This window comes from Hemiscyllium ocellatum, chromosome 1, assembly GCF_020745735.1.
Source record: "Hemiscyllium ocellatum isolate sHemOce1 chromosome 1, sHemOce1.pat.X.cur, whole genome shotgun sequence".
Classification (NCBI taxonomy): Eukaryota; Metazoa; Chordata; class Chondrichthyes; order Orectolobiformes; family Hemiscylliidae; genus Hemiscyllium; species Hemiscyllium ocellatum.
Window position 1 is genome coordinate 76,423,349 of NC_083401.1, and position 13,853 is coordinate 76,437,201.

Consider the following 13,853-nt stretch of genomic DNA (forward strand, 5'->3'; position numbering starts at 1 on the left):
ATCCACAATTCCAGCAACTGTTGTGTCATTGGCAAACTTACTTACCTATCCTTCCACTTCTTCATCCAAGTCATTTATAAAATTCACAAATAGCAAAGGTCCCAAAACAGATCCCTGCGGAATACCATTGGTCACTGAGCTCCAAGCTGAATACTTTCCACCTATTACCATCTTCTATGGGCTAGCCAATTCTTTATTCAGGCAGCCAAATTTCCATTTCTTTTTTACTTTCTGAATAAGCTTACCATGGGGAACCTTATCAAATGCCTTGCTGAAATCCATATACACCACATCTACTGCTCCACCTTCAATGTGTTTTTTCATATCCTCAAAGAATGAAATGAGGCTTGAACCTACCCCTCACAAAGCCATGCTGACTATCTCTAGTCCCTCAGAATCCTCTCCGATAATTTGCCCACCACTGATGTAAGACTGACTGATCTTTAATTCCCAGGGTTATCCCTATTTCCTTTTCTTGAAGAAGGGAATAACATTTGTCACGCTCCAATCATCTAGTACTACTCCAGTGAACAATGAGGACACAAATATCATGGCCAAAGGCACAGCAATCTCTCCCCTTGCTTTCTGTATTAACCTTAGGTATATCACATCTGGCCCAGGGGACTTATCTAGCCTCATGTTTTCAAAATTTTTTAGCACATCCTCTTTCTTAACATCAAGCTGTTCAAGCAGATCAGCCTGTCTCACGCTGTCCTCATAAATGACAAGGTCCCTCTCCAGTGAATATTGATGCAAAATATTCATTAAAGACCTCCGTTACCTCCTCCGACTCCAGGCACAAGTTCCCTGCACAATCCCTGATCGGCACTACCCTCACTCCAGTCATCCTCTTGTTCCTCACATGCCTTGGGGTTTTCTTAATCCTATCCAACAAGGGTTTTTCACGCTCCCTTCAAGCTCTCCTAAGTCGATTCTTCAGTGCTTTCCTGCCTACCTTGTAACCCTTGAAAGTTCTGTTTGATCCTTACTTCCTCAACCTGAAGTAAGCTTCCTTCTTACTCTTGACTAGATGTTCCACATCTTTTGTCATCCAAGGTTCCTTCATCCAATCATCCCTTCCTTGCCTCAATGGGACAAACCTATCCAGCACTCACATTAAGTGCTCCCTAAATAACCTCCACATTTCTGTCATGCATTTCCCAGAGAACCTCTGCTCCCAATTTATGCTCCACAGTTTCGACCTAATAGTATTGTAATTCCCCCAATTAAATTTTCACCTTCCATCTGCTCCTATCCCACTCCATGACTACAGTAAAGGTCAGGGAATTTTGATCACTAACACCGAAACGCTCTCCTATTGAGAGAACATACACCTGACCTGGTTCATTGCCAAGCACCAAATCCAATATGGCCTCCCCTCCAAATCTTTGCACTAAGGCAGTTCTAATACGTAATAGGGAAGTTGAAGTCACCCATGTCAACAAAAATCTGCCTTCCAATCTGCTCCTCTGTGTCTCTATTGCTATTCGGGTTTTTACAAACTCCCAGTAAAGTAACTGCTCCTTTCCTGTTTATGACTTCCACCCATACTGACTTTGTAGACAAACCCTCCTCAAAGACCTCCCTTTCTGCAGCTGTGATGCTATCCCTCATTAGCAATGCCACTCCCATACCTCTTATCCCTCCCTTACTGTTCCTTTTGAAACACCTAAACCCCGGAATGTCTGACAACCATTTCTGCCCCGTGATATCAAAGTCTGTGTAATGGCCACAACATCATAGCTCCAAGTATTGATCCACGTTCTAAGTTTATCACCCTTATTCCTGACACTTTTTGTATTAAAATAGACATACTTAGAGTCATAGAGATGTACAGCCCGGAAACAAAACCTTCAGTCCAACTTGTCCATGCTGAGCAGATATCCTAACCTAATCAAGTCCCATTTGCCAGCACTAGACCCATATCCTACTGACAAAAAATATCCACTTAGCGCTTCCCCATCTCCTTGGACTCCACACACAACTTTTCAATACTGTCCTTGATTGGCCCTAATCTTACTCTCGTCTTTCTTTTATTTCTGATGTACTTATGAAACGCTTTAGGATTTTCCTTGATCCCATTTGCCAACAACGTCTCATGTCCCTCCTGGCTCTTCTTAGCTCTCTCTTTAAGTCTTTCCTGGCTAACTTCTAACCCTCAAACACTCTAACTGAGCCTTCACATTCTAACATAAGCTTTCTTCTTCCTTTAGCCATGAGATTCAACTTCTTTCGTAAATCACGGCTCCCTCGCTCAACCGCATCTTCCCTGCCTGACAGGTACATACTTATCAAGGACATGTAGTAGCTGTTTCTTGAATAAGCTCCACATTTCATTTGTGCCCATCCCCTGCAATTTCCTTCCCCATCCTATGCATCCTAAATCTTGCCTAATCGCATAACTGCCTTTCCCCCAGCTAGGATTCTTGCCCTGTGCTATCCCTTTCCATCGCTAAAGTAAACATAACTGAATTGTTGTCACTATCACCAAAGTGCTTACCTACCTCCAAATCTAACACAAGGCTGAGTTCATTACCCAGTAACACATCCAAAGTGGTGCCGTCCCTTGTTGGCCTGTCTACATTCTGTGTCAAGAAACCCTCCTGCACACAATGGACAAAAACTGACCCGTCAATATCTGCAAAGGTAAAGCCCCCTTAACAACGACCCTGTAACTCTCGCGCCTATCCAGAATCATTTTGCTGTCCTTTTCTTAACATCTCTAGAACTATTTGGAGGCCTACAGAAAACAGACTGACCTCTCCTTTCCTGTTTCTAACCTCAGCCCATACTATCTCAGTAGAAGTCCTCAAACGTCCTTTCTGTCACCACAACACTGTCCTACCTCCCCCCTCTTTTACCATCAGCTTTGTTTTTACTGAAACATCTAAATCCTGGAAGCTACAACAACCATTCCTGTCCCTGTTTTGTCCATGTCTCCAAAATGGCCACAACATTGAAGTCGCAGCATGTGTTCCTTGAATAAGCTCCACATTTCAATTGAATGGGCACGATTGAAATATGGAGCTTATTCAAGGAACACATGCTGCAAGTTCACCCATCTTATTCCGGATGTTCCTGGCATTGGAGTAGACAGACTTGAAACCACTTTCCTGCTTGCCGGTGCATTCTTGCGACCTTGAAACCTTATTTATGACTTCACTGCTCTCAACCTCCAGGACACTGGAATGACAATTTAGGTTCCCATCCCCCTGCTGATTTAGTTTAAACGCTCCCAAAAAGCATTAGCAAATATCATCCCCAGGATAGTGGCACCCTTCTGGTTCAGGTGTGGACCATCTTGTTTGTAGAGGTCCCACCTATACCAGATTGAGCCCTAATATCCAGGAATCCAAAACCCTCTCTCCTGCATCATCCGTGTAGCCATGTGTTCAAATCCTCTCTCCCTATTCCTCGCCTTGCTAGCACATGGCACAGGTAACAAACCAGAGATAACAACTGTTTGTTTTAGCACTAAACTCCCACCCTAGATCCCTGAATTTCTGCCTTACATTCCCATCCCATTTCCTACCTATGTCATTAGTGCCCATGTGGATCACAATTTGATGCTGTACTCCCTCCCCCTTCAGAATCCCAAAAACATGATCAGAGACATCACAAAGCCTGGCACCTGGGAGGCAACACACCAACCATGAGTCTCTCTCATTCCTACAGAATGTCCTATCTGTCCCACTAACTATGAAGCCCCCAATGACTAATACTCTGCTCTTCTCCTCCCTTCCCTTCTGAGCAACAGGGACAGACTCTGTGCCAGTGACCTGTACCCCATGGCTTATCTCTGCTAAGTCATCCTATATCCTCTAGTTCTGGACTCCCCCATCCCAGGGAAAACACCTTGTCTATTTACCCTATCCATGTCCCTATCTCAGGATTTTAAACCGGTCTAATATCATCCCTCAGCCTCCAATTCTCCAGGGAAAACAGCCCCAGCCTATCCAACCTCTCCCTATAGCTGAAATCCTCCAACCTTGGAAACATCTTTGCTGAACCTTTTCAAGTTTCACAACATCCTTCAGATATGAAGACGACCAGAATTGCATGCAATATTCCAAAAGTGGCCTAACCAATGTCCTGTTCAGCCACAATATGACCGTCCAACTCTTCTACTCAATGCTCTGACCAATAAAGGAAAGCATATGAAACACCTTCTTTATTATCCTCTCTACCTGCCCTGCAAGGACTCTTTGTTCAGCAACACTCCTTAAGTGTATAAGTCCTGCTCTGATTTGCTTTTCCAAAATGCAACACCTTGCATTTGTCTAAATAAATGCCCATCAGTTCTGGACTCCCCCCACCCCAGGGAAAAGACTTTGTCTATTTACCCGATCCATTTATCTCCATCTGCCACTCCTCAGCCCATTGGCCCATCTGATCTGGATCCACTGTACCTTGAGGTAACCTTTTTCACGGGACAGAAGTGGGTACTGAAGATGCTGGAGATTAGAGTCAAGTGTGCTGATTAGAGTGGTGCTGAAAAAGCACAGCAGGTCAGGCAGCATCCGAGGACAATGAAATCGACGTTTCAGGCAAAAGCCCTTCATCAGGAATGAATATCAGGAAGAAATTCAATCCTGATGATGGGCTTTTGCCCAAAGCATCAATTTTCCTACCCTTTGGATGCTGCCTGACCTACTGTACTTTTCCAGCACCACTCCAGTCTTGACGTAAACCTTCACTGTCCACTACACCTCCAATCTTGATGTCAACTGCAAACTTACTAACTATACCTTCTATGTTCACATCCAAATCATTTATATAAATGACGAAAAGCAGTGGACGCAGTCCCAATCCTTGTGGCACACCACTGGTCACAGGCTTTCAGTCTGAAAAGCAACCCTCCACTACCACCTTCTGTCTTCTACCTTCAAGCCAGTTCTGTATCCAAATGATTAGGTGTCTCTGTATTACATGAGATCTAACCTTGCTAACCAGTCACCCGTGAGGAACCTTGTCGAATGCCTTACTTGAAGTCCATATAGATCACACCCACCGGTCTACTTTACACTCATCAATCCTCTTTGTTACTTCTTCAAAGAACAAAATTAAGTTTGTGTGAATTCCTCTGCACAAAGCCATGCTGACTATCCTTAATCAGTCCTTGACTTTCCAAATATATGTAAATCCTGACCCTCAGGATTCCCTCCAACAAGCAGCCCACCACCGATGTCAGGCTCACCTATCTATAGGTCCCTGGCTTTTCCTTACTCCTTTAGCCAACCTTGAGTCTTCCAGCACCTCACCTGTGACTATCCACGATATAAATATCTCAGCAAGGAGCCCAGCAACACCGACTGCAACTTTGCCCTATCAACTGTCTATCCTTCCTCATAGACTGTCTTCACGCTGTATCTGCCTGTTCACCAGCTACCCCATCCTCTGATCCATAGCTCCAATTCACATCCCTCTGCCAAAGTAGTTTAATACTCCTGAAGAGCTCTAGCAAACTTCCCACCCAGGATATTAGTACTCCTCCAGTTCAGGTACAATCTGTCCTCCTTGTACAGGTCCCACTTTCCCCTGGAAGTATGCCAAAGATCCACCTTTCTGAAGCCCTCTCTCCTACACCAGCCACTTGTTCAGCTGCACTTGCTCTCTATTCCTAGTCTCACTAGTCCATGGCACCAGTAGCAATCCTGAGATTACTACTGTTTGTCCTACCCTTTAGTTTCCAACCTAACTCCTTATGTTCCCTTTTCAGGTCCTCATCCCTTTTCCTAACTATGTCATTGGTGCCAATGTGTGCTACATCTAGGCTGCACACCTTCTACCTTAACCATTCTGTAGACTCTATTCAAGACATCCCTGACCCTGGCACCCAGGAGATAATATATCATCCGGGAGTCTTGCTCGTAACCAGAGAACCTCCTATCACTACCGCTCTTTTATTCTTCCCCTTTGCTTGTGAGCCACAGAGCCAGGCTCAGTGCCAGAGACCTGGCCACTATGGCTTTCCCCTGATAGGTCACCCCCTAACAGAATCCAAAGCGGTATACTTATTATTGAGGGGACAACAACAGGAGATTCCTGCACTGTCTGCCTATTCCATTTCCCTCTCATGATGGCCACCCACCTACCTTTATCCTGTCGCTTAGGTGTGACTTCCTTTCTATAACTCCTTTCTATCATCCTTTCAGCCTCCCAAATGATCCCAAGCTCATACTGCTCCAGCTTCCTAAAGCGGTCTGTGAGGAACTGGAGTTCGGTGAATGTCTCAAAGGTGAAGCCAGCAGGGACAAGAATGGTGAACTATATCTCCCACATCCTGTAAGAGGAGCACACAACTGCCCTAGCTTCCATCCCCTCTGCTCTAAATTTACATAATTAGTAGTATCAACATACAGAGGGATCTAGGCATACTGGTTCACAGTTTCCTGAAAGTGACCAAGACGACATATGGCATGTCTGCCTTCATCAGCTGGGATATAGAGTATAAAAATGGCATGTCATGTCGCAGCTGTATAGAAATTTATTTCGGTCACATCTGGAATACTGTGTACAGTTCTGATTGCCACACCACCAGAAGAACGTGGAGGTTTTGGAGAGGGTACAGAAATGATTTAGGAGAATGTTGCCTGGTTTAGAGGTTATTAGCTTCTAGGAGAAATTGGACAAACTTGCTTTGTTTTCACTTGAATGTCAAAGAATGAGATAGGGAGAAGTTTACAAAATTGAGAGGCATGGATAGAACAGATAGTCGGAATCTTTTTTCCCCAGGGTAGAATGTCAATTACTCAGGGACATAGCTTAAAGGAGATGTGAGAGGTCTTTTCTTTTTACACAGAGGGTGGTAAGTGTCTGGAATACACTGCTGGCTAAGTGATGGAGACAGATGTTAAGAGACATCATGACACTTATAATCAGCATAGAATACAGGGATACGGACAGAAATTAGGTAAATAGGCAAAGGTTTTGGTGGGCCAAAAGGTCTGTTTGTGCTGTACTGTTCATCGTTTATCAAGTGAAAAATTTTACACAATACAAGGCATGTGTTAGAATACATTTTTTGCAAATTTACTATGAAGAAATACCTTTCGCTGTCTGCTATTGAGGTTATTGAAGAATTAAATTAAGTACTTGCCCACATGCATTAATGAATTTGAAAATCTGATCATCTTCGTCAAGTTGGAGACCAATATTGTAAAAGTGTTCAGTAAAAAACTAAAATATTGGCTTTTCACTTCTTGCCCTCACCTCAACTGGATAAATTCTCCCAGGGATATTGATAACAGGACAATGGCCAAAGTACCGAGCAAACTTATCACTGTCCACAGTTGCACTCATCAAAATTAGGTTTAGATTTGAACGTTTTTGCATCAACTCCTTCAGTATGATCAACAGAAAATCTGACTGTACACTCCTCTCGTGAACCTGTAACAAATATAACGGAATAATCAAGAAATGGGTTTTAAAAATGGGTTAAGGCAATAATTTTCATTTCTGACTTGTCATGTATATTTTAACTACAATGTTTTGCAATATTGGACAACCAAATATCAATGGGTCAAAAGGGAAGTCCTGCTTATTGTCAATTAATGTGCCATAGCTATGAAATCAAAGCACCAACCTTATTTGGAAAGATTAATTAGTTGGGCAAGTTGAGGTCTATAATGATTTAAGTGGTAAGAAGCATCATATGCTGCATTACTGCACCAGACCCTTAGCTGTATGCTTCAGATTTCAGGATTCCGTAAACTATACTGAAATGGATCCAAGCATTACAGCATGGCATATGTTTCTCAGGAGAAAGTGAGGAGATCAAAGTTGAAACGTGTGGCACTGGAAAATCACAGGTCAGGAAGCATTGGAGGAGCTGGGAAGTTATGTTTTCAGCATAAGTTCATCAGGAATGTGGGCTGAGAGATAAATAGGGGGTGGGGTGGGGCTGAGGGGAAGGCAACTTGGATGGCGATAGGTAGATGCAGGTGGGGGGTTGATGCTTTTAGGTCATAACGGAGGGTGGAGCGGATAGGTGTGAAGGAAGTTAGACAGGTGGGACAGTTCAGAGGGTGGTGCTGAGTTGGAGGGTTGGATTTGGGATGAGTTAGGGGGAGTGGAGATGAGGAAACTGGTGAAATTGACATTGATGTTGTGTGGTTGGAGGGTCCCGAGGCGGAGGATGAGGCATTCTTCCTCCAGGCATCGAATGGCTAGGATTTGACAGTGGAGTAGGTCCTGGACTTCCATGTCCTTGGTGAAGTGGGAGGGAGAGTTGAAATGGTCGGCCACAGGGTGGTGTTGTTTGGTGCACGCATCCCAGAGAGGTTCTCTGAAATGTTCTGCGAGTTGGCGTCCTGTCTCCCAGTGTGGAGGGACCACATCAAGAGCAACAGATGCAGTAATGAGGTGTTTGGATGTCAGTAAAGCAAGTTCTTACCTCATCAACAATTACATGAGACACAGTAGTGAGAAATGCATCGTGTTGCAGTTTCCGCAGAAGAACACCAGTAGTGCAGTACAAAAGCTTAGTCAATTCTCCAATCTTTGATTCCAATCTGATTTGGTAACCACAAAGAGAGTTCTGCAAATAGACATTAACCCAAATTACAAAAGTATGTTGCTCAGTAAGAATATGGTACTCAATATATGAGCGAATTGAAGCACAACTCTAATCCAGAAATTATAATATGGTTTGTATGCTAATAACAAATTCACTTCCTCTGAAGATGTTTAACAAGTCGACTTTCACTGCTCTTAGTAAATCAATCGTCTTATGCAGGAAACAATCAATTGTCTGGAATTTCAAAGCAGACCATACTACTCTTGTTTTTTAGTATTTCAGCTCCATCTTCCCAATGTAATTAGAATCATAGAGTCATTAATTCTCGAATTTCATCTCACCTACATCATCGATGTATTGAAAAATCATAGAAAAGGTAAACCAAGATCTCCAATACCTACATAAAAGGAAAATACTGTGTTTTATTTTCAAATATCCAGTATCCAAAGTGCTCAAAAAACTCAGCAAGTCTCACAGTATATGCAGAGAAACAGAGTTCAATTATTCTTCTTCAAAAACAAAGGTTGCTGGAAAAATGATGGTGTTATGCTGTTGACAAAGGTGGAGTAGAACAGACAGTAAGCTTGCTCAGAGCAAAAGGCAAAGGAAGCACAAAAAGTAATTGAGGTTCTTTTTAGGTAGAGCTTTTATTTCATTCATCAGATGGATGAGCCAGCACTAATACTTAGCCCTAATTGCTGTTGGTAAAGTGGTGGTGAACTGCCTCCACTGTAATCTATCTGATGTAGGTACACCCAACATGTCATTAGAGGGAGAATACTAAAATTTTGAACCAATGGCATTGAAGGAATGAGATGTATTTCCAATTCAGAATAGCGTGGGGCTTGGAGGGGAATTTGCAGGTGCGGGTGTTACCATGTATCTGCTGAGTTTGTCCTTCTAGTTTGCAGTGATCATGGTTTTGAAGGTGCTATCTAAGAAGGTTTGCATCTTGAAAATGTAGATCACTGGTACTATCGAACATTTGTGTTAGCGAGTGTGAACAATTGTGGATATAATGCTTATCCAGTGAGCTTTGTCCCGGATGGTATCGAGCTTCTCGAGTGTTGTTGGAACTGTACTCATCCAGGCAACTGGGCCTTGTACTTGTGGACAAGCTTTGGAGAGTCAGGTGAGTGACTCATTGCAGGACCTATTTTCATTGTCACAGTATTTAAGTGATGAGTCCATTTCAGTTTCTGGTCAATGGTAACCCCAGGATTTTAATGGGTCGGGGGGGGGGGGGGGGGGGGGGGGGGTGGAATTCAGTGATAGAAATGCCACTGAATGTCCAGTGGTCAATTCCTGAGCTGAAAAATGTGTTGCTGGAAAAGCGCAGCAGGTCAGGCAGCATTCAAGGAGCAGGAGAATCAACATTTCGGGCATAAGCCCTTCATCAGGAATGAGGAGGGTGTGCCAAGCAGGCTAAGAAGGGCTTATGCCCGAAACGTCGATTCTCCTGCTCCTTGGATGCTGCCTGACCTGCTGCACTTTTCCAGCAACACATTTTTCAGCTCTGATCTCCAACATCTGCAGTCCTCACTTTCTCCTAATGGTCAATTCCTGGTACTTTTCTGACATGAACATGACTTGCCATTTATCAGCCCAGCCCTTGATACTGTCTAGGTCATGCTGCAATAGTACATGAACTGCTTCAGTACCGAACAACTTAACTAGGGGGACAGCAGGTTTTACAGCACACATTTTTAGTTACATTGTCATTGCAGCATCAATGTCTCCACAGTTTCTTGATATCATATGGAGTAAAGCAAAATGGTTGAAGACTCAGATCTGTGATGCCGGCAACCTCCGGAGGAGGTAGATATGAATCATCTTTTCAGCACTTAGGCTGAAGACCACTGTGCAAGCCTCAGCCTTATCTTTCATCCTAATATGCTGGACTCCTCCATCATTGAGGATTGAGAAGTTTGTGGAGCTTCCTCCTCCACAGAGTTGTTTCATTGTCCACCATCATTCACACCAGAATATGGCAGGAGTGTAGAGCACAAATCTAATCTATTTACTGTGAAATCACTAAGCTCTGTCCACACAAACAATCATGTTTTGTACCTTCACTAGTATGACATTTAACTTTTAGGTATACCTAGTGCTGTTTCTGGTGTGCCCTCCTGCACCAGGGTTGATATCAATGATAGGATGGGGGATAAGTCATACCAGGAGGTTGCAAATTGGAGTGAAATTCTGCTGAAGGCTCAAAGTGCCTCCTCATGGCCAGTTGATAGATCTGCTTAAAGTCTATTATATGCAGCTTGGGTGACGGTGCTACACAACATGATGGAAGATATTCTCAATGTGAAGAGGGACTTAGTGTCAATCAGACTGTGTGATGGTCACCCTTACCAATACTGTCATTGACAGATGCATCTGTGGCAGGCAGATTGGAGAAGATGAAGTAAAGTATGTTTTTGCTCTTATGGTTTCCTCACTATCAACCACAGAAAAATCTAGCAGGTATGTCCTTTAAGAACTAACAATTCAGTCAATAGTTGTGCTGAGTCACTCTTGGTGGTGGACATTGAAATCTGTACAACAACAGGAGTATTGATTCATCAGTCAAGAAGGTTAATGCTTGGGTATGAGCAGAAAAGTTTCTTGCCTATGTTCAACCTAATAGAATGAGGCTTCATGGTGTCTCCTATAAATGGTGATGATCCCTGAGGAACTCCTTCACAATTACATACAACTGTGCTATCACCTCTGCTAGGTCTGTTCTTTTAGTCGAACTGCATATGCCAAGGGATGATGATAGTACTGTCTGGGACACTGTGTGGAATGTATGATTCCAAGAGCATGACTGTCAGGCCATTGCTTGACTAGTCCGTGAGACAATTCTCCCAATTTTGACACGAGCCTCTCAGATGTTGATATGGAAGACTCATCAAGGCTGAGTTTGTCATTGTCATATCTGGTTACATGGTCAATGCCATAACCTCAAATAGAATTCCCACATTACTCCTATTCCAATTCCTACTCCAAGACACAAGATTTCCTATTTTATGTTGGACATATCTTTTGCCCTCAATTACCTTAAGTTGAGAACGCATAAAGTTAATTTGGACAAGAATAGCATTTCTTATGTAAACAGATTATTAAAGCTAATAATAATATCAAGGACAAAATCCAAGAGAAAGGTCACTAGCTGATAACACAAGCTGCTTACTTTATGTTGAATTTTTCATTTCATTTTAGCCTCTTTTGATTTCAGCAACATTCACTATCAATGCTTTTTTGAACTCGTCACCTTGTTCCTTCTGAATTCCAAATACACTTCCTGACCCATCCCTATGCTAAAGTAAAAACCAGTGACAGTCTCCTGTATCAAGTCACTCTTTGCCAGCAAACAACTGTCAAACTCTAGTTCTTTCAGCCTTCCTAGCTCTCATCACCTTCACTTGTCATCAATTATTCCTGCTTCATCTGTACCATTTTAATTTCGTTGGTGCAAACACCATGCAATTTTGCCCTCATTTTTTTCAAATAGAGTGAAAAAACGCATTGCCCACTCAGGTATGGGCTAGGAACTTGTTTCTTCCAAAAAGCCCAATTCACCTCAGAAATAGGCTATATCTTACTTTTCCTCCAGGACCTTCTTCACAACCAAGTTCCTCACAAACACGAGTGGCCAGACTCACTGCTGAAATTCTTCGAGGTTGGGTACAAATAATATTGCATTGTGTAGTCTCACTTGACAATAAATCATCCAAAAGGAACTGAGGTATTTGTGTGCTCTTCCCACTGCCTGTTTCACCTGCAACCACCACCACTCGATGCCTTCTGAGAGTTTCAAGAATTTGCTTTCTGTGTTGAAAGACAGGTAACAGTTGCCTCTCTTTCAAAAGTTTCTGAAACTTGACTGAACTTTGCAAGTTTTTTAAAATAATCTTTGCAGAGTTCAAATTATCATCCCTCTCCTTAGCAATACATAAACTTCTGAAGTCATCCTCAGTTATCAAATTCTCCCAGGAATCTTCTAGATCTTCTGTTGTTGATGAAATGCAAGTGGATGGTTTCTGCTTTAGTGTATTTAACAATTTGGTAATGAATTGGTCTCGAGGTTTATTCTTTTCCATCTGCCTCGTTTCAGTTTTCTTCTTCTCAGCTTCACTCCATTCAATCCACACCTCACGATATGTAGGTGGGAGTAGCTGATGTACAGCCTGAAATTTTAAAAGAAAAGTGCTAAAACTTGATATACAGAACTTTGAAGTTGTCATTCTGGCAAGTATAAAATATAGCAATTCCACATATATCCAAAAACAAGACTTTCTCCAAAAGGAAATTGACCATCTTGCTTACAACTGGCTTGTTATTTTGTTATTCCATTAATCATGCAGATTATGATACACAAGGCATTGTTGAGACCACATTTGGAATAGTCTTCAGTTTTGGTCTCCTTATTTAGGAAAGGATATAAGTACACTAGAGATTGTTAAAAAGAAATTTACTAGATAGTGGCTGTTTGTTTTGCCTGCCAAGCTGGTGGGTTGTCATGCAAATATTTTCTCCCCATACTGGGTAATATCAGTGGACTTCAACGAAGCGTTCTTGTTCTACTCCGCTTGATATTTATATGATCCAGTCTGTTCAGGTGGGTGGTGTCATTTCCAGCATTTCTCTGCAGTGGTTTGTATATGGGGTCTATTTCTACATGCCTGTTCCACATACCAACAGGGGAGATAGACCTCATGTCACAGTTAGAAAACAGGATTATTTATATATTGGAAAAAACTCAAAACAGGTTGAACAGATAACCAAGTCAGATTAAGTCAGAATGAAACCAGAAGACTCCAACATGCCCCACTTTTACAGACTCCCCAAGGTGCATAAACCAGACAACCCTCTCAGGCCTACTGTTTCCCTACCAGGCATACCAACACACAAACTGGCCAAGGAACTACAATGGAAACTGATACAGCTCGTCAACAAATCAAACCACACCACCTACTCAGCCCAGGAATTCCTTAACCTCAAAACATTAGAATCAACGACAATTAAACTATGATTTCATTTCATGAAACAGCACTGTTCACTTCCATTGACATACCACCAGCCAAAGAAACAGTCACAGCACTACCGCAAGAACCAGAAACACTGAACCGTAACAACACCATCAGCAAGGATAACATGCTGAAACTACTAGACTTATGCCGTACCACTCACTTCATCTTTAACAGCCAAGTATACCAATGGCACACCCATAGAATCACCCATCAGACTCATCGTGGAAGCAGTCGTGCAAAGACTGGAATGCACAGTCCTTCCCCTGATCCAAACCAAACTATAGATCTGCTACATGGATAACACATTTGTCATC

General features: G+C 42.6%; 1 protein-coding gene across 1 annotated transcript in view; it reads right to left on the bottom strand.

Annotated features, from left to right (window-relative positions):
• The window catches only part of dhx29 (DEAH (Asp-Glu-Ala-His) box polypeptide 29), a 125,110-nt gene that overhangs the window by 66,050 nt on the left and 45,207 nt on the right, over positions 1 to 13,853 (bottom strand). The window contains exons 11-13 of the mRNA XM_060822932.1: positions 12,112 to 12,696; positions 8,396 to 8,539; positions 7,213 to 7,389 (exon numbers count right to left, since the gene is read on the bottom strand). Of these exons, the coding sequence (XP_060678915.1) occupies positions 7,213 to 7,389; positions 8,396 to 8,539; positions 12,112 to 12,696 (906 nt within the window). The remainder of the gene's footprint in view (positions 1 to 7,212; positions 7,390 to 8,395; positions 8,540 to 12,111; positions 12,697 to 13,853) is intronic.